The sequence below is a fragment of the Cebidichthys violaceus genome, unplaced genomic scaffold (genome assembly GCF_023349555.1).
Source record: "Cebidichthys violaceus isolate CVI_PGR_0920_01 unplaced genomic scaffold, fCebVio1.0.p SCAF_52, whole genome shotgun sequence".
Classification (NCBI taxonomy): Eukaryota; Metazoa; Chordata; class Actinopteri; order Perciformes; family Stichaeidae; genus Cebidichthys; species Cebidichthys violaceus.
In genome coordinates this window covers 783,682-809,016 of record NW_027176728.1, presented here as the reverse complement: position 1 = coordinate 809,016, position 25,335 = coordinate 783,682, and the positions used below count along the sequence as shown (strand labels likewise).

Here is a 25,335-nt window from a genome sequence, read left to right as displayed (position 1 = left end):
TCTGGACTCAAGCCTGCAGCACTCTTTAACTACTGTGGGTGTTCACTGACTTTTGGCCATGTAGTGTCTGGACTGTATTCTGACACATCTAACATTTCTGATCCATTTTCATTGAGAGATGTTTGTGACTGTGTGTGTGTGTGTGTGTGTGTGTGTGTGTGTGTGTGTGTGTGTGTGTGTGTGTGTGTGTGTGTGTGTGTGTGTGTGTGTGTGTGTGTGTGTGTGTGTGTGTGTGTGTGTGTGTGTGTGTGCGCTCAGGCTACAGATCCACCAGGACCTGAGGGAGGAGCTGGCCAAGGTGAAGACCATCGAGGGTTTGGCCGGTGTCAGCAAACAGCTGAGGCTGCGCTGCCAGGTAACCGGACACGGCAGAGTTTAAACCGGAGACGGTGTTTTCTGTCGTTCTGTAGCTTAATTCTCAGCGGAGGGAGAAAGAGGAGGAACAGGTAGACTGTGAGCTGCTCTGAATAATCCCCATTGCACATGGCTGTCTTTCTGAAACCCAGATATTGGTCCGTACTCTGTGGTGGACGGACAGCAGTAGTATGTGGAGAGAGAGAGAGAAGAGGTGAAAACACCCCCAACATTTCTCCACAATAAGAGGAGTCGTACTGTATTATCTGCCTCGTCTGACATAAATAACGCCTCCAGTAACATCAGAACACGCACCTGCAGCGGCCAATAGGAACGCCTTCTCTCTGAAATGACCTGTGATTGGCCAAAGGCTCCCGTCATGCGCTAGATTTCCTAAAGCCTGGACATTTTGCAAAGACGCAAAAAATACAAAACGTATACATAGTGCCAGGGTGATGGAGAATTGGTGAACCGGTAGCTGTACCGTATGTGTGTCTGTGCAGGAGGAGATCGCCAGAGGAAAGGACGCGGGGGAGACGGAGGGCGGCCTGCCGTTCCCCCACTGGATCTGTCAGCCGTATGTCAGACCAGCGTGAGTCTCCGTCTTCTGTTGTTTTTGATCTTTTTTTACTTTCATACAGTCATCATACATCTGTAGACTCAAAACAAAAGGTTCTACATGTGAGGAAGAATCGTGAGTTTTTTTCTAATCTTCCTGTTCCACACAGGCCAAAGGAGCCAGTCGCCAACGGCAACAGCCAGGGCCCAGAGGTGAAGAAGGCGGTGTGTCAGAAGAGGGCGCTGGAGGACTCGGACGCGACGGCCGACACGCTCTCCAAAAACAAGCAGAAGAAGAGATCCCGAAACCCCCACAAGAACTTCTGTCCCGAGCACAAGCGTGAGTCCGACCCGCCGCGTTCCCCTCAGACTGAACCAGTCCCTCTTTGAAACAAGTAGAATACTTACAAACAGTGTCCCTCTTCTCCCCCCCGCCCACAGCCAAGTACATCAAGTGTGAGCAGTGTGGGAACCCAAAGGTCAGTGTGTGTGTGTGTGTGTGTGTGTGTGTGTGTGTGTGTGTGTGTGTGTGTGTGTGTGTGTGTGTGTGTGTGTGTGTGTGTGTGTGTGTGTGTGTGTGTGTGTGTGTGTGTGTGTGTGTGTGTGTGTGTGTGTGTGTTCGTATCAAAGAGGTTGTGATCCGGAGCGTCGGTTTGATCTCCAGCAGCTGATACGGTTTGTTTTGCTCCGCAGGGAAACAAATGTGTCTTCAGCCTGTGTCGAGGCTGCTGTAAGAAGAAGGCCTTCAGGGAGGTGGCCGACTGCCCAAGTCAGTACATGCACAGATGACACATGAGTGCGAATCACAATTATATCTGTTATTATATATTAGTTTAGCTTGTTTCTCAAAGTCACGGACGCGTCCTTTTGTAGGTCGGGTCCTTCCGTGTCCGACAGAGGCTAGGAAATACACACAGGCCTATTTAAAAAATATGATTTATAAACGTACAGAACAGACAATTACGACGCTCTCCTCAAACCTACCAGACTCTATTGGAAAAACAGCAATTTTACAGGGCCCCGCCTCCAACGCTGTCTTCAGTTTTCTTTCTGCATTCTTCGAGTTCGTCATGTCGTCCATCTTTATTTACAGTCTGTGGTTCAGACCAGTGCAAAAACAAAAGACGTATTCAGCTTTGTTCAATGGAAATAACCCAACCTTCGTTTGACAGGCCACGGGTTGAAGTTCAAAACCAGAGCAGAGAAGCAGAAAGCTGAGGAGGACGGGAGGAAGGAGGACGAGAGGAAGGAGGACGGGAGGAAGGAGGACGGGAGGAAGGAGGACGAGAGGAAGGAGGGCGGGAGGAAGGAGGACGAGAGGAAGGAAGACGAGAGGAAGGAGAACGGGAGGAAGGAGGACGAGAGGAAGGAGAACGAGAGGAAGGAGAACGAGAGGAAGGAGGGCGGGAAGGAGGACGCGAGGAAGGAGGATGAGAGAAAGGAGGGCGAAAGGAAGGAGGACGCAAGGAAGGAGGGCTGTGCGACAGAGACGGAGAGCAGCAGCAGCTCTCCTCAGCCCCCCTCAGATCCAAGTACAGAGCTGCAGCTGCAGTCCGAGACACAGCTGCCACTATGAGCGGGACTGAGGCCGTCTCCACACACACTCGTCTGTCACATGAGCCTATAAGCCGCTTTCAGGTCGTTTTGAAGAGCTGCTAAGCAACCTCGGTATGGAAGAGACTCTGATGGACCCTGATCAGCAGACCAAAACCATAAAGTAACAAAAACGCTTTTATGTGATGTGGATTAGTTTGGGATTTCTTTTCTGATGGGACAGTTTGGGAGACTTTAATTCTGACATCTTTTATTTTGAAGACAAAGATTTTACGAGGCGTTCCAAAGTTAATTGTTTGCATTTTCTGCTCATTAGTTAACCTTTTTAAAAAAAGATTCTGGGTGAAGTAAAGTTTGCCTGCAGTGCGTTGACGTGTATGTGCCTTTTTAAGATGAGAAGTACCGCTGCCTATCCAGAGATGAACTTGAAAACACAAAGTGGAGATCAAGGTATTGCTCAGTGACTACCCGGTCTATTTAAAGGTGCTACCTGTGTACTCGTGCATGCACTGTTTGTCTTCTCCTTTGTATATCAAAGTGATTTCTGTAGGTGTTTAGCCTAGCTTAGCACAGATACTAGAAGCTAGCCTAGCTCTATCAAAAGACATTTGTTCACTAGCTTACTTGCTAACAAGACATTTTCTTTGCTTTAATGGAGGATAGCTGTTCTAATGTGACTCTAGTCTTTGTGCTAAGCTAGCCTCTCATCTCACTTAAAGCACCCTGAAAACTAGAAGTGTTCCTCTGACTTTTTTTTTGTTTTCAATATTTAATGTCACAACGTTGGTGAGAAAATCGTCTTCAGGCGTTATTAACTAAACTAACGAAACTCAGCTGATCTGCTTCATCGGGACAAGCGCAGGTGTGATCTAACGTTGATGATCCTGATTGGTGCGCGGCTGTTGGTGACATTACGGTTTGTCGGGTTAGACCCGCCTACCTTAAACCAGCGAAAGAGGCGCAGAAAAAAACAGGAAGGAACTATTTTCAGAGCCTTTAAAACTGCAGTTGCTAACCTTTTATTAAAATCACTCAAACTGTCACTATATCCTGACAGTATCACATGAGATATCTGAATTTTTTTTGTAGCGCTCCTAATGGTATTTGCAAGAATCCACCAGGCCGGAAGGAAAACAACCAATCGGAGGCGAGGAGTCTTTAGGGCAGCTGTCAATCACAGCCACAGCTCGTGCAGCTCTCAAGACACCAAACCGTCAAAACTTGGCATCGCTGAGCCAACATGAATTTGAGTTTACGTGCGAGGCTGTGTTCTGTGAAGGCTACCGGTTAGCACTAGCTAAGTGCGTGCGCGCGATTAGCATAGATGACGCACGGGTTCATTGAAGAGGTAATGAATACTCCTCACACATACCAAAGATACTCTATAACAATCATCCGTCTCATGAAGCGATGGTTCGGGTTTAACTCTCGTCTAAAGTCGGGATGAAATGCAGCGTGAATTCACCTCACGTGGGTTTCGTCAACAATAATTCTCAGTCGTGACACAATTGATGCTTTAAAGCTTTAATGCAAAGATGAAGAAACCCGAGTGCATGTCAGCTGTAATAAAGGGACAACGGGGACTGAGAGTGTAACTCGGGGGGCGGAGCGATAAAAGAGTAAAGCGGCTCTTCAGCTTTCTTGGAGGTGTACGTCTCAGGCGGAGGCTTCCTCGCCGTTTTTGATGTAGTCGTTGATGTAGCTCACATAGTTGGACACTTTGGTGTAGACGCCAGGGTGGTCCGGGAGACCACAGTCGCCGTAGCTCATGATGCCCACCTGCACGTAGCCGGCGGCAGTGTGACACACCAGCGGGCCGCCGTAGTCCCCCTTTGGAAGCACAAAGAACAAATGTGTGGAACTATGCCAACAGCACATACATATTATTTATGCATTATTAGATTGTGATTACTGAGTCATCAATGTATAAGTATCATTTTGCTGTTGCTGGTTGTGGTGGAGCTCCTTTAGGGCTCCGACCCCCCCCCGTCACACAGTTGACTTCAATAGTAGAACTCACTTTGCAGGCGCCCTTCTTTCCCGCCATGTCTCCCGCACACAGCATGTCCGCAGTCAGCTCAGGAGTCTTGGCCTTACAGTCACTGTGAGGGATGATGGAAACCTTCAGCTGCTGAAGGATTTCCGGACTCGGCAGTGGAGCTGCGTAGATACAAAACACACACACACACACACACACACACACACACACACACACTTATACAGTGAGAATAAGTGCGGAGCAGGACAAAATTGTGCAAAACTTGTAGGAGAGTGAGGGAGATAATATTAATGATAATAATACAAATACTTTTCTTTAAATTATTTTTACGAAGCTCAGTCTGTGCCTCTAAAGCTCAATAACGTGTCAAGTGCTTCTTTTTCTTTTTTTATCAAGCTTGCATTCATATTTTTTATTTGAACTTATTATACTATAATTATTTAAGTTAAGCAGTTGATTACCGGAGACGTCTCATCATGTCTCAACATTTAAATTAAAACAAATGTTTTTTTTCCAACTCATGATGAGCTCAGTATTTCTAAATTCGTTTTAGAAGCCCGTTTGTGTCACACTGATCTGCAGGGTGTGTTTGTATTCACTGGTCCTCGTACAGTGTGTGTCCACCTTTTATAAGCTGCTTCGTGTGCAGAACTCACTGTTTCTGCCGGTGTACCCCCAGCCGGTGATCCAGCATTCGGACGTTGAACCGAAGGCGTGGTCGCCTCTGGGCAGCCTCACTGTCTTGACCTGGGATGAAAGCGTCACCGGTTTCTTCAGCTTTACCAGAGCGAGGTCGTTGACGTAGCCGCCGCCGCTCAGGGCCCGGTAGCCCGGGTGTTTCATGAAAAAGGACACGCCCATGTAATCGACGGACGCCTTTTGCAGCTCGTACGAGCCGACCCAAATCATTGATTTGGGCAGGTTAGGCGGAGGATTTCTGCCGACACAAACACACACATTTGATGCACCGAGGTGCCTGTAACGCTCTCACTACTACAGGAGATGTTGAAGGATGACCTATCAGCGCATTTAAATAAACACAAGCTTACAACGTTATATCAGTTTAGCGTGTAATATAAGTTAATACATTAAGAGAAAATGATTACATCATAAACCATTTTTTTTAATAATGTAATAAATTCAGCTCATAGTGTAATATATATATAATGTATTTATTATTATATATATACATAATGTATTTATTATTATATATATATAATGTATTTATTATATATTGTATTTATTGTTATATATATATAATGTATTTATTATTATATATATATACATAATGTATTTATTATTATATATATATATATAATGTATTTATTATTATATATAGAATGTATTTATTATATATTGTATTTATTGATATATATATATATATATATATATATATATATATATAAGTATATATATATATATATATATAAGTTCCTTCTTCCTCCTGAAACAATAGAAACCCTTCTAGTTTTGCATGACAAGTGGGAAAAGAAGGTTTTGAACCTCGAATGCCAACATTGTAACATAAAGAACTAGCGTTCACTGAGTTTGACTTTCCAGCGGCGTTGGGTATTCTTGTATTCTGCTTGTTTGGGTCGGGTTCTGGGTCGTAACATTGTGTTGTAGTACAGCTCAGTGGCCTCGCCTTCTGTGTGGAGCAGCTTGTTTGGGTTGAGATGGATGAGGGCATGGATTCATGCTACATGGGGAAACACTCGGGGAGCACTTTCTATGACGCCCGTGTCTATAATGCTACTTATAGCACTGTTGCAAGCGCTCATAGATATTCATAATGCTTAATAACTATAATCATGACACACTGTAGAGCAATTTATATTGACTTATAAGGTCAAGTAGCTTAATGTATTATCGAGTATTATAGTTCCCATTGTTATAATACATTATTATATGATTATATATTACTCTAAGTGGTCATTGTTGTCTTTAAGTAAAGTCAAGTACGTTGTGTTTTGTGTTGTTCTTGAATAGATTTAATGTTATTTTTCCACTTTACTGAAAACAAACAGTGACCCTTATAATAACAGTAACTTATAATAACATATAAAACTGCAACTATGGGAATTATAAACCAAGTTGATCCTTGCAAAAACAATTTCTTTCTTGTGTTTCTGGTTGTAAAATCTTGTCGAACACGCTACAAAATAAACATTGGCTTCAGAGTAAATATGCTTTTGGAAACCCGTATTTATTCCCATTACCCATACTACAAACAAAGAAAAAGTAACACACTATACCTGCATTTATTACACTATTCAACAATGTCTTTACTTAGTGTTCTCATTATAACGCAAAACTGTTATTACCTTATGCGCTCATGGTTTTCTTACATTATGTGCTGATAATTACATTTCTATAATTACATATGCACAGTTATTTCATTACGAGTTGCTACAAAGCTCACGTGCAAAAACCGACACACACACACACACACACACACACACACACACACACACACACACACACACACACTTACGTTTCCCAGCAGCTTGCAGCAGTCAGCACCCACTGACGGGCGACGATGGTGCCGCCGCAGCGCCACCTGTTGACACCATCAGATATGTTCAGGTGGGCCATCCACGGCCAGCCGTTCCTCTGAGCATTCTGCCCCCCGATGATGGAGCTCCACACCTCGGCCCCAAGCAAACCTAAAAGAAAAGCAATAATGAAACCACGAGACAAAATCACGAAACGTGAGATTTAACGTAAAGAAGACGTGAGACACGGACCGGTCAATTGGTTTCACACTATTCCACTGATCAACAAACGAGATCTAATGCGTAATTAGTGGGCAGGTTAAAACCATTGTAGCTTATGATTATGTCATATCGCTTATTTTAGGCATGTCTGCCCGAGAGTTTGTCTCTTGTTGCCTCCCGTTGAATCCGCCCTCCGGACAATGTTTTCAGAAACAAAGTGTCGACTGTTAATTAATGAATAAAGACGCAGAAATCTGTGAATTTGCAATAAAGCTCCAAACAACGGATGCTCTCTGTGAGTTCATGTTTTAAATGGACAGAGCCAGACTAGTCCTTTAAACTATCAATATCATACAAATCATTTATAAGTACTGAGCTGGTTTTAGCCATAAAAAAACGCACATGTTCTATGCCTCGTCTCACACACCAACCTCACCACCCAATGACATCGTCACGTTAGTCTCTCTCACCTCCAGTGTTGTGGATCAGCACCAGCACAGCGAGAAGTGCACCGAAGGCCATGGCTGCCGGCGGAGTGAAGCGGGGTCTCTGCAGGCTGCAGCTTTATCACGTTCTTATCAGCACGATCAGCCAACCTTCTCATCTCAAGACCACACGTGCACAAGTACTTGTACTCAAGTACTGTGAAGTCAGATACCGATAGTTTGATTGAGTATTTCCACCGTGTAAGGCGCATCATTTCAGAGAGACATATTATTACTTTTAATTTAAAATGCATCTCAGATTTATTGATTCATACATTGATGCGGTTGAGTAAGCAGTGACCAGTTTGGATGCTTTTGATGCATCGATGCTTAGTTTAATGCAAAGTATATGAATGTAAAGTACGACGTATGAACATAGAGTACTGTATGTATTGCCCATCTGTCCTGACCCCAATGATGATACAAGAATATCATTATCATTGTATTCATACTCATATTTTGTCTTCCTGCTGCTCACACTGTTTTTCTTAAAGTCCTGTAGGTCGTTGCGTAACACTTTATGTGAACCTTCCCAATTCAACATTTATGAGCAGCGTACAAACACTCAATGTGCTAGGAAGTAGTTGAAATATAAATATAAATATGGGCACATTTGAAAGCTCTGATTCATTTTGCTACATACATTTTCACTGTTAATTACAAATATATATATATCAACAAATACAACTCCTCATACAAAGCATATGAAGCGCCCATGAGGGTCCATAAATAATGAAAACGTGATAATTCAGTATAACATCTGTATGATAACACTCGTGAATAAATCCGTACAGTGTGTTATAAAGCATTCACTGTCAAATGAGTCATTTACAAGCAGGTTTTAATATAAATTCAAGTCATAATTGCATCATTACATACAATAAGTGCTGCCTTAAAATCCACAAGTAATTAATAACTAAAAACATATTTTAAAGTAATGTATTTTTGATATTACAAAATACTGTAACGCGCTAATAAACGTAAAAGCAACCGGTTAAATGTGTATCCTAAATAGCGTCACCGAGTGGGACCGTTTGACGGTGGGTTTTGTTTCAGCGGGAACTTATTTTTATGAAACACCGCGTTTTTGGTGCGACGTACGACGTTAAAGTTCAGTGAAAGATGTCAGCTACTTCTGTACAGTCCGTGGCTGCAGCGGAGAAAACACACAGCTGGTTGACTCCACGACGTTAGCCCGGTACCGACGTTAGCCCGGTACCAACGTTAGCCCGCTACCAACGTTAGCCCGCTACCAACGTTAGCCCGCTACCAACGTTAGCCCGCTACCAACGTTAGTCCGCTACCAACGTTAGCCCGGCAACGGTCACGTAGTGCGGTTCGTTGTCTCGTGCGCTGCTGTGTAAACATGGAGCAGACGGCCAGCGTCAGCGCAGAGCCCGTTCAACGGCCTGACACTGACGGTGGGTCAGCGGTTGGTTTCCCTCGACTGACAAACATCAAACTACAAACGCAGTTGTTGTAAGAGTCGCTGAAGGTGTTGTTTATCTGTTGGTTGTAGGTACTTGCACACAATGGCGCAACCGGAGTGGATTTTGGTGAGTGTTTTAAAGGAGCTTAAAGTGTTCGTTTTATTTCAAGAACCAAAAAAAAAAGAAGAAAAAAAACACCGACGTTTATTGAGACAAAGATTATTAAAGTGAACTATTCAACTTTACAGCTAACGTTATGCTGAAGGTGTTGCGTTGCACAAGGTGACATATGTAAACGAGTGTTTACTTAGCTAAACTTAAATGGAGCCCACAGCTTCCTGTTAGCATCAGTAACGTTACGCGCTCACATTCGAGCAGAAGGAAACTTTGTGTTTGATGCGAAGCAATGAAAGGCTCCTGATAACCTAAACAAATGAGTTACAAACTATTTTCAGGTCATCGTCCACTCGAGGAGGCAACATATTTAATACTTATTGCAATCTGGTGAACGTCTAGTTAGTGCTGTATGTAGCAAAAGCTCCCAATCCACACTACGCTTAAGTAATAACTTTAGTGTACCTCTTCTAAATCAATATCAGAGCAGGGTATCATATTCCAATGAGTCAGTAAAACAGTCCATTATCAAACGTCGACATTGAAGCCGTGCGTACATGTATATTTGTAATTTACTCTCTAATCTGAATGACTTTTTTTATGTAGGAGAACATCTTGTAAAGACAACATTAATCACTGACGCATTAAGAGGTGTGCCGTGTGCCATTGGCATCCTTCTCACAGAGAAACCACTGAGCCAGTGGCTTAGTTATTGCTGCTGACCCTGAATTATCTCACCTGCTCTTCTGATTATTACCCCCCCCCCCCTCCCCCCCCAGGCTCCTTGGATTGTGCAACAACTTTGCGTACGTGGTCATGCTGAGCGCCGCCCACGACATCCTCCAAAAACAAGAGTCCAAAAACGGCACATCAACTGTAAGAAGGCCCATTTTATATTCATGTTTTGTCTCTTCTTCTTGCTAATGGCATGAAGCTAAAATATAAGAACGCGAGAAGAAAGTGAATCACTCTTTTCCTTTCCCTACATGTGTGTGTGTGTGTGTGTATATATAGACTACAGCCACCTCCGCCGTGGAACTCCAAGGTGTGAACAGTAGCAACGGTAGCCGCTATGACTGCAATCCTGTCTCCACTGCGGTAAATGGATACTCACTACACAACGGGGAGCGAGCTTCACCAGTCTGTATGTTCACGGGGAATTAATTGGCTGTATTTTGGCAACGTTTCAGCCGTCGTTTAGCAGTGGAGAGACTGTCCTTTAGCTAAAACCAGGAACTACTTTCTCTCACTGTAGAGCAACGCTATTTAGTCGTGTTGTTCGGGTCCAAATCTTGACATTTTAGTGCAAAGTATTTGAATTCTACGAGTTCTAGCCAATCGCAGACGCATTAGACGTGACCGGGCGTGTCTCAGGCGCTCCGCCGGCGCCGCCGTGGTCGATGGTTAGTTCATGTCCTTTGGATTTCCAGGGTAGAGGCGCTTTAGCCAAAACCCCGGGGAGTAGTTCCTCTTTAAATACGCTCCTTTCTGAAGCGAGGAAACGGGAACTGAAGCTAATATGTCAAACTAGAAGTGAAAGTACCGGAGTGGAAAGTCTCCTCAGCTGCCAGTGCGGCAGAATCCCCCAGTGTTCTGAGGCTAAATGACACCGTGAGGCGTGAACACAGAACACACGGGATCGTAGTTTGTGTTTGACATGTCAACACTGCTTTCAAAGAGGGCCTCACCTTCTCTCCTCAGGCTGTGCTGTTAGCCGACATCCTCCCGACGCTCTTCATCAAGCTGTCGGCTCCCTTTGTGATCCACAAGCTGCCTTATGGGTAAGGAAACCAACAACATTCCACATTTGACACATCCGACAGTCGTCCCATCATTCAGTGTTACACAGAAGCATTCGGTTTCAATGCGGAGGTCACTTTTAGTGCCTCATCTCACTTTTTGTACGTTTTCAAATAGTGGCCAAATGAATGAAGGCCCGTTCAGAACATATTCCAGAAAAATGTTCCCCTGGTTCACCCGTTGTCTTCAAACTACTTTTACTGAAAAAACCCAAAATGTGGCATTTACACATTTTTGGGGGGCGCTCTTAAGAAATAATAAACGGTGCGTAACAATTGTGTTTTGAACGTGAAATGAGCCAGGATCAAAGTGCGCCTTGTGCCAAAACTGAGCAAAAACGAGCATCAGTCAAATACACGTGTGACAGAACCTGTTGTATTTAGCTCTGTGTATCCAGCCTTCAGCGTTTCAAACACTTTGTTTCCTGCTTTTTGATGACACGTTGAAGACAACTACAGGTGAAGAGAGTGAACACATAACTAATAGATATCACCGTGAAACTTTATTACAAGTTTTCTGAAATGTTTAAATATGCAAATGGATCGTTATCTACTGATAACTTTTGGGTGAATTCAGGAGAAATCTACAGACGCAAAGTAGTGCAATAAAGACCTGAATATGTATTTTGTGTGTTTTTTTTCCACTGCTCTGTAAGAAGATGTGATGTGGAAACCAAACAGAGCAATAATAATACCTTCCAAATCAAAGCACGGCCCTGTTACGTTTGAGCACCACACGAGTGTTGTGCTGCGTTGTGAACGTGCTTCTTTAAATCCCTGTTTCTCCAGGTTCCGAGTGTTGTTCTGCGCCATCATGGCAGCAATCAGCTTCCTCCTGGTGTCCTTCTCCTCGGCCGTGTGGATGAGCATCCTAGGTGAAGCTTCCTCTTCTTCTTCTTTTTCTCAGAGCTCTTATTATGTTGATCTCTTATCGGCGGTGGAACCGTGAAGCATTCTGATGACGGATTAGACGCATCTTAACATTTGCTCACTTTCATTTCCTGTCCTCTTATCTGAACGGTTGCAGCTGCGGTTTATTCTGCAGAATTATGAGCGTGATCGTGTTCTCGTGACCGGCTGCTAGAAGTTTATCATCCCCACCCTAGGACTGATCCGTGAGCTGATGTTTGAGGTCAGCTTTATGGACCGCTAGAGTGTGTGTGTGTGTGTGTGTGTGTGTGTGTGTACACACACACACACACACACACACACACACACACACACACACACACACACACACATACTTGGTCGAGGACCACAATGCAAAGTAGCAACACGGACCAACCGCTGCTGTGATTCCTCGTCCATAAGAATTTCTGTTTTTGTCTAAACTGGAGCTGCCTTTGTGGAAGAAGGAGCACAGGAGGCCCCTGAGGGCCCCTGAGGGCCCCTGAGGGCCCCTGAGGGCCCCTGTTTACAACCCCCTGTTGCTCCGACTCTCTGTGCACCATGTGAGCACAAATGACAGCCGAGCAGTGATGATGCAAAAATGCCGACGACTGATGAAGCGTCCGAAATCTCAATTTGCGATGGAGTAAACAATTCCACTAACTACATACAAGGTAGAAGTGAATAAGTAGTCCGTAAACCGCTGAGTCAGCGGAGCAAATTTTTAAGTGTGTGAGCGCGTCCGCCTTCAATGGACCGTTTTCTTCTTGTGGAACTAGAGTAACTGATACTCTAGAGCCATGGAAGTGAGCCACGGGTCGAAGACACTCGGGTCTAGATGTGGTTCTTCTTCTCTTGTCGGACGAAGCGACGAGTCGTTCACCGGCGTCTGTCCTCCCTGCTCTCCTGCTGTGTTTTCTAGGCGTGATCTTCGCCAGTGTCGGCGCTGGACTGGGAGAGCTGTCCTTCCTCTCTCTCACCGTCTACTTCAGCAGGTAAACACTTGAGCCATCCTGCTCCCCTCAACAGAAGAACCTCCAGTGTGAGGTTCAGTAGTCTGGCTCCAGCTGTAGGACTTCACACAGGACTGCATTCTATTATCACGATAATAATTATGAGCTGTTTAATAATAAAACCTTTAATATCTGAGAACATGTCAAAGACAGGCAGTATGTTTTTAAACACGTTATTTAAATTACAGCAAATGTAAATGAATTGTGTTCGTGCTTTCATTGGTATGGATTGGAGTATTTTGAAAATGACTTAAATGTTCACTGTTAAATCATAAAAACATGTGATACTTAGATTATTAAAAGTACGGCATAGCAAATTAAAATGATAACTTTTAAAGTCAAAATTAAAAAAAAGTCAAATATCACTTAAATTCCTATAATTTTGACTTGCCATGAGTGTTTTAATTTGTTAATATTCCTATCTGACGTCCTTGATTTCAGAATCGTGTGAATGAATTTGGGTTATTTTTGACACTTGAGTGTGAAATCCCTGACGTCAGAGCTTCCTCAGAGGACCCTTGACGGCAGAGGCTTTTGAGACGGTCTCTCCACTGGATCGGCCTGCCTTCTGTAACGTACCGGCCTTATTGAAGACACTTCCTAACTATCCACTAACACCCCCCCCCTTCAGGGACGTGCTGGGATACTGGGGCTCAGGCACCGGCGGCGCCGGAGTGGCCGGAGCCCTCCTCTACTCGGTCCTCACCCAAGCCGGCCTGTCGCCCCAGGTCACGCTTCTCATCATGCTGGTGGTGCCGGTCGCCATGTTGCTCAGGTGAGCGCGCGGAGCCGCAAAGATAAGAGAGCCGATGAGCATCTACGATGTGAGGTCAGATATGCTCCCATTTCATCTCAGTTTAGGATGAAAGTTTGTATTTACTTTGTCTTGTGCTTATCCCAACAACACCACCTCCAGCTATTTCCTCCTGCTGGTTGTCCCGCCTTCGTTGCCTCAGTGGAGCGTCAGGGAGACGGAGTCCACGGCTGTGGGCTCAGAGGACAGACGGGCGCTGATGGACGGGTCGGAGGACGAGGGCGAGGAGAAGTCACCGGCAGGTACATCGAGGCGAAACGATGGAAACGCAGTCTGATCCACACTCATCTGACATAAAGAAAACACATTGAAGGAACCCAGTGAGAATAAAAGAGTCTAGAAACACAGCGACCTATGTTGTTGTGTTGCGTTAGCTGCAGTTGAGCAACACGTTGGAGGGCATCGCTGCAATCAGATAGCGATGAAGGCGTGTGCTCTTCTTCTTTAAATGAGTCTTTCCATCACGTGGTCAGATGTGAGCTCTGATACCTCAAAGGCCCCAACAGGTTTATCTGGGTTTGTTTGGACACACAGATGTTATCCGCTCTGTGCAGCACTCCAACACAGATGTTTACACTTCAAACTCAGTGTGTAATTAATACAGATAGCTTTGATACTGCTAGATTAGCACTCCCCCCCCCCCCCCCCCCCCCCCCCCCGCGCTTCCATTCTATGTGCTCACCGTGTAGAAAAAAACTTCCTCTAAACCTTTAAAGACAGTTAAAGTTATGACAGTAAACATTTCTAAAAGAGTATCTTAACATTAAAAACAATGTGTCTTCTATTCAAACTCAGTGTGTCATTTTATCTTTAACACATCAGATTTGATGGCGTAGCATTGAATCTGACTGTGAATGTATTGTAAGTCCAGCTGACCTGTTCTCCCCTTCAACGCAGCAGAGGACAGGACCACCGGACCGCTCGCCTTCACAGAGAAACTTCATGTCATCAAAGTAAGTTTAAAAGCCGTCCTCTGTTCCTCTTGACTATTTGCCTGGTTGTACTTTTCCTTCACCTGGTTCCTGTGAGCAGGGCCTGCTGAGGTTCGTGGTCCCCCTGGGACTGGTCTACTTCGCTGAGTACTTCATCAACCAGGGCCTGGTGAGCTTTCATCTCGCTGCGCGTTGTCAGACATACAGAAGATCTCGTGATAACATTGAACATGTCGACGTTTCCTCTCCCAGATGGAGCTCCTGTACTTTCCCAAACTCTTTCTGTCCCATGCGGAGCAGTATCGCTGGTCAGTTGTCCTCACTAGAATGTCGCTCTGAAGGTTGTCTTAAGGACGTGGAGGTCAAACTGACTCGTTGATCGTGTCTCAGGTACCAGACGCTGTACCAAGTTGGTGTGTTGGTGTCTCGGTCGTCGCTGTGCTGCGTGAAGATCAGGAATCTGTGGGCTCTCTCTGTGCTTCAGGTGAGACGTGAAGTACAAAGACATGTTTTGGTGAAACACAAGACGATACGCTTTTTCTCAGACTCTGATCCAGAAATTAAAAGACGTTAAGTCCACCTGTGGTGTCACATGATCAGTCACATGATCCAACGGAGCTTTGATTAGATTGAAAGACCCAGAGACGGGGAGATGACATGCTGTCCATGTAAGGGCGTCTGATTGTTCTTCTTTTAGCGCAAATATAACATCCAGTTTGTTTAATGCTGACACAAGAGCGACATCAACAGAAAGTTCCCCTTCAGCTGCCGCCATCTTGTTTTTCTAAAAAAAAATGCCTCAATGGCATCCTCTCAAACACGGCCCATGTTAACAGGAAAATAGCCAAATCGCAAACACATTTCAGATCGCTCGCCATGAGGTGCAACACGTTTTGTATGAAAGACGTCGGTCACCAGGCTCTCCGTTCTGCCCCGTCCCTCTCGCAGGTGGTGAACGCGGTGCTGCTCCTGTTCGCGGTGCGTTTCCAGTTCCTGCCCAGCGTCTGGCTGGTGTTCGTTATCGTCCTCTACGAGGGCCTGCTGGGCGGAGCTGCGTACGTCAACACCTTCTACTTCATCAGCTTGGAGGTCAGGTCCACTTTCTGTCTTTCAGGGTCTCCACGTGTCGATGAAAGCAGCTGTTAATGCAAACGTAACACTTCCAGGCGTAACTTGTCTCTTTTCTTTCCCCCCCAACTGCTTCTACATAGCCGTTACTTTTATCGTTTCAAGTCAGAAACATCTGCAGGAGGTGTTGACTCACTGATGTGAGCTTCATAGCATTCAAAAGATACGGCACAGTGGAAGGGATCGGACACAGCTGACAGTCGCTGTCAAAAAAAACTTCAGCTAGTTCAAACACTCTGCCGCCAGAAGTTTAAGGAAAGGAAAAGAGAGAGCACATGACTCCTGTTGCACTGGCTCCCCTTCTCTTTCAAGGCCTTCTTACTCACACATGAAGCTCTTAATGATACAGAACCTTCTTACATTCTGGACGTTTTAACTCCTTATCAGCCAACAACAGTCCTCTGATGCTCTTACTGCATCTGTTACTAACGTAGCACACAAAACGAGTTCCGTGACTCTGGAACACCCGGGTCAGCGCCGTTAGATATGAGAGCTCTGTTGACATTTCTAAAAAAACAACTCGGGGCCTACTTATGTCGACAGGCGTCTAGTTTATGCACTATGTTTATGTCTTTTTCTACGAGCATTTTTATTGCTTTTATTTCTCCTTTTTATTGGATCTTTTTTTCTATTTTTATGAACGTATTTTTTACACATTTCTGTTTTTAATGCCAAACTGTAACTCAATTTAAGCAGCATTTTATGTATGAAAGGTGCAATCCAAAAAAAGGTGTGTGTGTGTGTGTGTGTGTGTGTGTGTGTGTGTGTGTGCGTGCGTGCGTGTGCGTGCGTGTGCGCACGTCTGTGCGTGCAACGTTGTGGGGACATAAATCTGTTTACACAGGAAGTGTCCCCAAGGACCAGGAACCTTTTAAGAACTCACTGTCCACAGTCAAAAGTCGGTTCTGGGGACATTTTAACCCCCAAAAAGTCCCTGGTTGAGTCTGGGGAGGGAACCTTCAGGGTGGGGTTTGCAGGGATGACCACCTCTGATTGGACACACACACACACACACACACACACACACACACACACACACACACACACACACAGCACCGCTGCTTCAACTCGTGTACCACGTCATTCATAAAACAAGGAAGTGCAGAGCATTTCTCTTAATTTGATAACATTACAAGTAAAGTTTGTCTTTGCTGTCGGCTTCTGGACTCGTCCTGACGTCTGTCTTTTGTCCCCCGCAGACCGGAGACAGACACAGGGAGTTCGCCATGGCCGCCGCCAGCGTAGGAGACAGTCTGGGCATAGCTTTGGCCGGGCTCACCGCGTTCCCCGTCCACAGATACTTCTGCTCCCTGTGACCTCGGCCCACACGCCGCCCAGCAGGGCGAACGGGCCGGAACGTGGGCGTGTTCTATTTACCGGTAGAGACTTTACTCCTACGTGAAAAAAGCAGGAGTAGTTTTCAACAGGAAGGCACGCTAAAAGTGTCCTTAACCGACCCGTGGGTTTGGAGTTTGCTCGTTTGCACAAACTGCATCTAAGAGTCTATAAAACTGAAATAACAGGTCAACGTCCGGTTTACGTCCACGAGATGAGGAAACGTGGAACCATTCTAATCTCAGTGCAACTGACTGTTTATTTAATCATCAGAATATTTGCAACATTATCTTTAAAAAAAAAAAAAATACCACCTAACGTATCTTTCTCACATAGTTTGAAGAGAATACTTCAACATATTCCTGCAAGATAACAGTCATTTTACTGACCTTTACTTATTATTTATGACGATGTTTACGCAATATGACCTCGTGACACTTAACACAACAACGCGTGTGTGACGACGACGAGACGAGTTTCATATTTAATCAACCAAAGAGTGCTGACTGTCGACAGCCACATGACTGACCCCATGACCCCATGACCCCTCTCTGGACGGAGCAGATCCAGAGGTTAGAAGATGAAGTGGTTTCATCGTTCCTTTGTGTGTTCTTCTTATTGCTGACTGACAGCTGTTAGTGTTGTTTTGCTCCTCAGTCACCGGTACTGTTGTTTAACGGGTCCTTGGATTAGCATTTTATATTTTATTAACTGTAACACTCTAGAAAACAGCACAGTCTCTAGAGCTGCGTCAACGATAATTCTTTTACATGTAAATGAAGTGGGTGGAAGGGCGTCGCAGCAGTCGACGGTAGGGTTCATTTTTTTGTGATGCAATTTGTATTTCTCAATCCCGGTTGGTGGTTAGATTGAGGATAACCCTATAATCATTAGCATTAACATCCATCTGTAACACTGGACATGGATCATAAGCATATAAGTATATTATTAGAACCATCGGCTGCCCGACAGAGGGCTCTTTAGAATAACCCCTCCTCCCTTCCTCACATGGGTAAGACGACCCAACACACACTCAACCAAAAAAACCCCACCTCCTTCATACTCCCACGTGTTCGGCAGCTGTCAGACACTAAAAGTAGAAGTCTAGTGAGATTCCTCAGTGTCACCTCCTGCATCATGATTTAGAAGGAGAACACGCGGTAAACTAGGAGCACAGGTTCAGACAGTAACTCTAGACCAGAGGTGTTTCACATCTGGCCAGTCCCACATCACATGTAACATTCATTATTACTATGTTATACGATGACGGTACATTTGAGATTCATGATTTGATAGTTTCTGGATGAGATGGGCATATTTTGCCCAAACTCTTTTCCAATAATTTGACTGACGCCGGCCCTTTAAGTCAACATTCCAGATTCGCTGACGGACATGTAAGTTCTTCTTGTGCGTATTAGATAATCACATTTGGGTTTGTATGACTATGGAGTCGATGTATTGGAAGAGCTTTTTTATTTTCACGGAACTCCATGAGCTTGTTAACATCCCCAGAACATGTTTTGCAATGATGCACTTTGTACATACATACACACACACACACACACACACACACACACACACACACACACACACACACACACACACACACACACACACACACACACACAGATTAAACATGTGCACATTCCTACTGAACATGTTGTGTTACGCTGCTGCTGTTGAACTTAGTTGCAGCTTACTGATTGGGTTTTTAAGCCTGTGCTTTTTCAATTTTTTTTAAAATATTTTAAGTGTGAATCAAAGGCTTAACAATTGGACAGAAAATGGTTGCTTATCATGTAAAATACAAAATGTAAATAAATTTGCAAGTGCAATTCCAAAATGTGGTTTTTCTCATTATTCAGTTAGCCAGTAGGATGCTGTGAATGTGAGTGTGGTTATTGCTTCTGGTCATTTGAAATGATAATGATAATGATAATGTTGGACCATCTGTTAGCGAGACACTACCTTTGGATTATTATACCAAGGGTTTCATTCAAAGCCATTAGGACTGCAACTAACGACTTTTGTCATTGACAAAGAACCTGCTGATTATTTTCTCGATTAATCAACTCGCTGTTTGTTCAGGAAATAGTGAAAAAACGTCAGTTATAATTCTATAAAACCAAATGTGACGTCATGTTGCTCATTATGTCCAAACAACCGTCCAAAACCCCAAAATATTCCGGGTTTTTTTTTATCACAAAAGCGGAAGATCCTCGCAAGTAAGAGGCTGAAACCAGGACAATTTGGGTATTTTATGTAAACGATTAATCAATTATCAAAATTGCTGACAATGTTCTTTTGATTGATCTCTTCAGCTCAAGCTTACATATAATTATACTAATAGTTGAGCTACATTTGGGGAATTATGTGGTTGTGCAGCGACAAATAAACTTTAAAGAGCCGCTTTAGAAATGCTTACATATTTAAAAAAATAAATAAATACTCTGCTTTGAATAATCATTTCTGTCTGGTGTTATTTTTCCACAACAAAAGGTACATTTCCTTTCAATAAAATTGTTAAAATGACATATATTGCTTCTCATATATAATATAGACAAATACAGTATCTAACAATATGTTTAACAGCAAGACACAAGATGTCTCCTACTTCACTGAGAAATCCCGTCTCTTCAGCTTCTACGTCACAGGTTTCCTGCTGGCTGTGATCTGATCTGCGCATGCATCATTCACAAAGTAAAGGCCAAACACTAAAGTGACGTGACGATTGTAAAATACATTGTTGACTGGAGGGGGACTTTAATTCACCGTTTGTTTTATCGTGCATTCCCAAGCTTCCTAATATCTTCATTCACGCTTCATTGCATTGAACCGTGGACCGTCCTCTCCACGCACTCTACCCAGGCTGCGCCGAGCAGTGCGCGTGCCCTACACCGGAAGTTACAGTCAAGTCGTCCGTGTTCATGAGCACGGCAGGAGTGAACCGGCAAAGACGATAGTTACCGGGGGGGAAGAAGAGGAGCCGGTGGATCAATTCCCTGGAATGAAACACATAGATGTTTTGCTTGCCGCCGTTCTGATATCATTCACGTAACAGTATGTACGCCTACTCCGGTTCCGTCGAATTAGCGGCGTTGTGAGATCCGTTGTGATGTGTGTTGCTAGCGTTAGCTAGCTAGCTAGCTCGCCACATTAGCCGAGAAGCGCTAGCCAGTGCTAGCCAGTGTTGACGCCGTCTAGTGCCCCGACAGCCGTGGTTAGCGAGCTAACGTACAGCATTTCGGCAGCCAAGCCGAATGCGTCAATTAAATTCACCAACGCGCCAAACGTGTGCGTTTTTCCCGGCACAACGTTGGTAGACATTAGCGTTAACCATTGGGACAAATTCCCAATCAAAATGGTTGGCTAAGTTATCAAAAGATCAGTTGTTCACTGACGTCGTTAGCAGCGGTGTAAGCTAACGTGCTAACGGTTAGCTCGCTACGCCCATAGGCCTCACATTCCTGGACGAATAACGTCAGTTTCCTCCGGTGCATTGTTCAGTGTGACGTTCAATAAAACGCAACGTCAATGTCCCATTGTTATGAATAATATAACCGTAACGTTTAGTTAGCAACTCAAGTTCAAGTTAACAAGTAGTTAGGTTAGCAAACGTTAGCTGAACCTGCTTCTCCGCTAAAGTGAATGAAGTTGCATTGTTTAGCCTGTTGTTGAATTTGTTCGCCTTTTTTTCTCTCCCTCTTTTTTCAGTTTCTTATTCTGAACCTTCCAGCAAGAGGCGGACGTGCGGGTGTTAAAGGGCCCTGACTTTTTCCGAGGAAGGAGTGTGTTGTGGCTGTCCGCTCCGTTGCCCGGAGAGAGCCGGTTCTTGGACTGACCCCGGCGTGTGTGTGTGTGTGACCGTAGTGTGTGAGCAGCTCTCCCTATGTGTGTCACAATGGGGGACATCAGCGACCTGGACCGACAGATAGAGCAGCTCAGACGCTGTGAGCTCATTAAAGAAAACGAAGTCAAAGCACTGTGTGCCAAAGCTAGGTAATGTTTTATTAGTGTTTCATCCGACCTTTTGACTCCTGCTAGATGAATTAAGCTGCGTCCTATAAGCATACTAGATATTCATTGTATCCAGTATTTACCACATGCTAATCTTACAAACAGGAAGTTGACGTATCTTATTTCTACTTGTGTGTGTTTTCAGAGAGATTTTGGTGGAAGAAAGCAATGTTCAGAGAGTAGACTCTCCTGTCACGGTCAGTAACGTTTTCTTTTGGCTCTTGTTTGCTTAGGATTGAACTCAAAGTCGATTAAATGTGTTTTCATATTGGTTTGTTTTTCTCCCTCATAGGTGTGTGGTGATATACATGGTCAGTTCTATGACTTGAAGGAGCTGTTTAGAGTAAGTTTCTGTTTCCTTTTACTCACTGCAGACTTGAGGCCTTTACACTTATGAATCAGTTGACCCAGAACAGCGTCTAGCGGTCTGAGATGGAAACTTTATTATTGTTTCCTTTTAGCAAAACGCTCTTGGTGAATTTGAGTTCCCTCTGACAGTTATGTCTAGGGCTTTTATTGTGAAAGGGAAGGAGTGGAATTGGTCTGCCTTGCCTTTGTCGAGTTTGAAAGGAATAATAAAGTTTTCCGTCTTGGTTTGTACTAAGGAGCCTCCCTGTTGTACGGTGTAGTTTTTATTCTTGATGCCTTTATTCTCAGTGCGATAGCTCACAAAAATCCGTCCTCGCTCTGGAAAAAGTATTAACGGCTGTCATAAAGAATGATCAGCTGCTTGCTCATCATGATACTATTATAATGATCGCAATCTGATAATTGTGTGTCATCCAATGTCCTGCAAAACACGCAAGCGCTCTTTAACCCTCTGAACTCCAAGCAGTTTCACATGCTATATATATATATTGAGCTATTCGCATTTTTACAGCCTCTCCTCAGTGCTGTGCTCAGCACACTGCAGTCAAAGTTTCCTGGAATTTGTCACGTGACTGTTGGTCTCAGCCGAGTCAATCGTGTCTTCCTAGTTGGATCGAAAGTTTTTTTCAGGATCTGGTCACTATTCTAAGCTTAGTTTCTGAAGCGTTTGTCACACATGATGTGTTCAAGGACTGTCGGAAAAAGGAAAATCTGACTGACCGTTTTTACAGCTTCTGACTGATGAAACGTGTCGTTTTGACTATTTGTTTAAAGAAAACATGCTTTCCATCCTGCCGGAGGGTTTTGGTTGTCTGTGGGTTAAAAAAAACATTTTAATGCAAACGAGCAACATTCAGGCGGACATATTTACAGCTGAGGTTAATTATGACGGCCCATTGAGTACTTCAGAGGTGTTGTTCCGCCTGTTTGATGTTGAAATATCTGCTGCATCCAAATCATATTCTGCTGAGTGGAAAAGGGAGGCTTTGGTGAGAATGCCCACATCTGATGGTGGGTCTCAAACATACATCAACACTGTTTAACCACCTGGTCTTGATTCCTCGCGTGACAGGTGGGTGGCGACGTCCCAGAGACAAATTACCTCTTCATGGGCGACTTTGTGGACAGAGGCTTCTACAGTGTGGAGACCTTCCTGCTTCTCCTAGCTCTTAAGGTACACTTGACATGCATTTTGTTTCTCGCAAATGTGTTTTTTGGAGAAGAGGTTTCTTGAGGTTTTTCGAGAAGTGGAGTCACGCCTTGCGCTCCTCCCTTTTTGCTCCACAGGTGCGCTACCCGGACAGGATAACCTTGATCCGGGGGAACCACGAGTCCCGGCAAATCACCCAGGTCTACGGCTTCTACGACGAGTGCCTCCGCAAGTACGGCTCGGTCACGGTCTGGAGGTACTGCACGGAGATATTCGACTACCTGTCCCTCTCCGCCATCATCGACGGCAAGGTGAGAGAACCTTTCCCTTTGAACTTGGATGCAGGAACTGTTTCCGTGGCGGTGTTACGACTCTGATGGCCCCCCTTTTGTCCCTCAGATCTTCTGTGTGCACGGCGGCCTGTCTCCCTCCATCCAGACACTGGACCAGATCCGGACCATTGACAGAAAACAGGAAGTTCCCCATGACGGGCCCATGTGTGACCTCCTGTGGTCAGACCCTGAAGGTATGCAGGCATCCTGTCAAGCCTTTTAAACGCTGAATTGTTGGGAATGTTTGGTTTTTATCAAGCAGCAAGAGACATGAAGCTCAAGTGCCAAAAACTGCTCTTGAGGCCGGCTCGGGTCTCAGCTGGCTCCATCCCCAGAAGACGATGTAACACCGACGCTCTATAAATTGTCTGGATTGTGCCAACACGCTGTCCACACCTCGCTGAGATCTCAATGCGGAGCCGGGCCCACCTCGGCATGTGGTCTGGCTGATCGGATCCCGATGCTCCCATCTCGCAGTGTGTAACCGCGTCCTCAGCAGCCGATCTTCACCTGACCGCTCTTCTCTCCGCCCTCAGACACCACAGGGTGGGGGGTGAGTCCCAGAGGCGCCGGCTACCTGTTCGGCAGCGACGTGGTGGCGCAGTTCAACGCCGCCAACGACATCCACATGATCTGTCGAGCGCACCAGCTGGTCATGGAGGGCTACAAGTGGCACTTCAACGAGACGGTGCTCACCGTGTGGTCGGCGCCCAACTACTGCTACAGGTATGTGGACGCAGCAAAACTCACATGGTCCCTGTTATTCACAAATTATGTGAGTGTCTTAACCACGTTGTCTCTCTCTCTCTCTCTCTCTCTCTCTCTCTCTCTCTCTCTCTCTCTCTCTCTCTCTCTCTCTCTCTCTCTCTCTCTCTCTCTCTCTCTCTCTCTCTCTCTCCGGACAATCAGGTGCGGCAACGTGGCGGCCATCTTGGAGCTGGACGAGCATCTACAGCGGGAGTTCATCATATTCGAGGCGGCGCCGCAGGAGACCAGAGGCATCCCCTCCAAGAAGCCAGTAGCCGACTATTTCCTGTGAAGTCTCTCCGAGCGGACCGCCGCGATGCGCCGGAAACAACCAGCCCCTCCGGTACCATTTCACACCAGCCGCCCTCCTCCATCATCCTGTCGGACTGAACTCAGAGCAGTTAGACAAAAACAACAAAAAACTGCCAAACAAACCCCCTCCTCCCCCCCTCCTCCCTTCTCTTGTGAAGCCGCATGTGGCTTCAGCTGTGGGAGAGCTGTGTTTGTGCCGCGCTGCCTGGAGGCTGACGGAGCAGTCACTGTGAAGGGTGGATGCTGGGTCTCATGACCGCTGTCACTTCTCCTCCGTCGCTTCCTTTCTCCCCTCGGCCTCCTCTTTCATTTCTCCTTCCGCCCGCTGTAGATACGACCCCCCCCCCGACCTGAGCTTCACCACTCTGGTAGTGTTTTTTTTTTTTTTTTTCCCCATGACAAACATCGTCATTTAGTTTTTAGAAGTATCTGGAAAGAGTTTTTATTTTTTCTCTTCGTTTTTAAATATTTGCAGATGTAGGAAGTTAAACAATTGTATCATTTAAAGGGAAACGTTTGCTGATTTTCCTCCAGCCTCTGGGTAATGTGTGTGTGTGTGTGTGTGTGTGTGTGTGTGTGTGTGTGTGTGTGTGTGTGTGTGTGTGTGTGTGTGTGTGTGTGTGTGTGTGTGTGTGTGTGTGTGTGTGTGTGTGTGTGTGTGTGTGTTGGGGGGGGGGGGGGGTGAACGGCGACCCGGAACTGTGATCTCTCACACACACACACACACACACACACACACACACACACAGCTGGTTGAAATTGGCAAACGTGTCTCTCGAGGAATTCCTTCAATGCATACATTTTCTTTTCTTTTTTTGATTTTTGTATAATTGTTGCTGCCAGGATTAAATGCAAGATGACGTTATTCCCCCACATCTTTTGCTCTTATGTTTCTGTTTAACAGTTATGTGCGTCATTATTTAACACACGCAGCGCTGCTGCTCAGCGACCGGCCGACAGGAGTCACTATACTCATCATCGTTTTCTCTCTTAATTCCTTTTAATCTACAAATCACTGTAGGTCTGTCAATTTTGATATTGTGAGAATAAAGTTTTTGTATCAATGCTGAGGTTTTTTTTTTTTTTTTTTTTTCAGGTTTTGTTTAATGAGGCTACATACTAGTGGTGTAACGGACCACTGTCGATCGGTACGGACCCCCCCCCAGTTATCACAGTAACATAAATGGATATTAGAGATGAATTATGAGCTGTTTACATTAACTCTAAATCATTAAAACTACTGACAAGATTTGTTTTAACCCATAAAAATACAATATTTTATTTCCCA

General features: G+C 44.9%; 4 protein-coding genes across 7 annotated transcripts in view; 3 read left to right on the top strand and 1 right to left on the bottom strand.

Annotated features, from left to right (window-relative positions):
- Nucleotides 1-3,202, top strand: part of dus1l (dihydrouridine synthase 1-like (S. cerevisiae)) — an 8,522-nt gene extending 5,320 nt beyond the window's left edge. For all 3 annotated transcript variants that reach the window (XM_068731512.1, XM_068731513.1, XM_068731511.1), the window contains exons 9-14: nt 259-355; nt 858-946; nt 1,083-1,252; nt 1,354-1,391; nt 1,606-1,681; nt 2,085-3,202. In XM_068731512.1, coding sequence (XP_068587613.1) covers nt 259-355; nt 858-946; nt 1,083-1,252; nt 1,354-1,391; nt 1,606-1,681; nt 2,085-2,488 — 874 coding nt within the window. In that variant the 3' untranslated portion in view covers nt 2,489-3,202. The remainder of the gene's footprint in view (nt 1-258; nt 356-857; nt 947-1,082; nt 1,253-1,353; nt 1,392-1,605; nt 1,682-2,084) is intronic.
- A 772-nt stretch (nt 3,203-3,974) lies between these two features.
- Nucleotides 3,975-7,735, bottom strand: LOC137888184 (tryptase-2-like). Its single transcript, XM_068731514.1, has 5 exons — nt 7,653-7,735; nt 6,960-7,131; nt 5,122-5,402; nt 4,487-4,626; nt 3,975-4,296 (listed from the first exon to the last, which is right to left on the bottom strand). Exons 1-5 carry the CDS (start codon nt 7,702-7,704, stop codon nt 4,123-4,125), a joined length of 819 nt encoding a protein of 272 aa, XP_068587615.1. The 5' UTR covers nt 7,705-7,735; the 3' UTR covers nt 3,975-4,122.
- A 1,030-nt stretch (nt 7,736-8,765) lies between these two features.
- Nucleotides 8,766-18,748, top strand: LOC137888186 (battenin-like). 2 transcript variants are annotated; one of them, XM_068731517.1, is made up of 15 exons: nt 8,766-9,088; nt 9,187-9,223; nt 9,991-10,087; nt 10,226-10,309; nt 10,913-10,992; nt 11,800-11,885; nt 12,821-12,893; nt 13,543-13,686; nt 13,828-13,967; nt 14,626-14,678; nt 14,758-14,826; nt 14,910-14,965; nt 15,048-15,141; nt 15,606-15,746; nt 16,985-18,748. In XM_068731517.1, exons 1-15 carry the CDS (start codon nt 9,034-9,036, stop codon nt 17,099-17,101), a joined length of 1,326 nt encoding a protein of 441 aa, XP_068587618.1. In that variant the 5' UTR covers nt 8,766-9,033; the 3' UTR covers nt 17,102-18,748. The 2 variants fall into 2 exon arrangements, with proteins under 2 accessions (XP_068587618.1, XP_068587617.1); XM_068731516.1 differs by having other exon boundaries at nt 14,623-14,678.
- A 1,165-nt stretch (nt 18,749-19,913) lies between these two features.
- Nucleotides 19,914-25,112, top strand: LOC137888178 (serine/threonine-protein phosphatase 4 catalytic subunit B). The gene is made up of 9 exons (XM_068731503.1): nt 19,914-20,180; nt 20,835-21,119; nt 21,283-21,334; nt 21,430-21,480; nt 22,579-22,680; nt 22,794-22,967; nt 23,056-23,182; nt 23,525-23,714; nt 23,898-25,112. Exons 2-9 carry the CDS (start codon nt 21,010-21,012, stop codon nt 24,025-24,027), a joined length of 936 nt encoding a protein of 311 aa, XP_068587604.1. The 5' UTR covers nt 19,914-20,180; nt 20,835-21,009; the 3' UTR covers nt 24,028-25,112.
- The last annotated feature ends 223 nt before the right edge of the window (nt 25,113-25,335 follow it).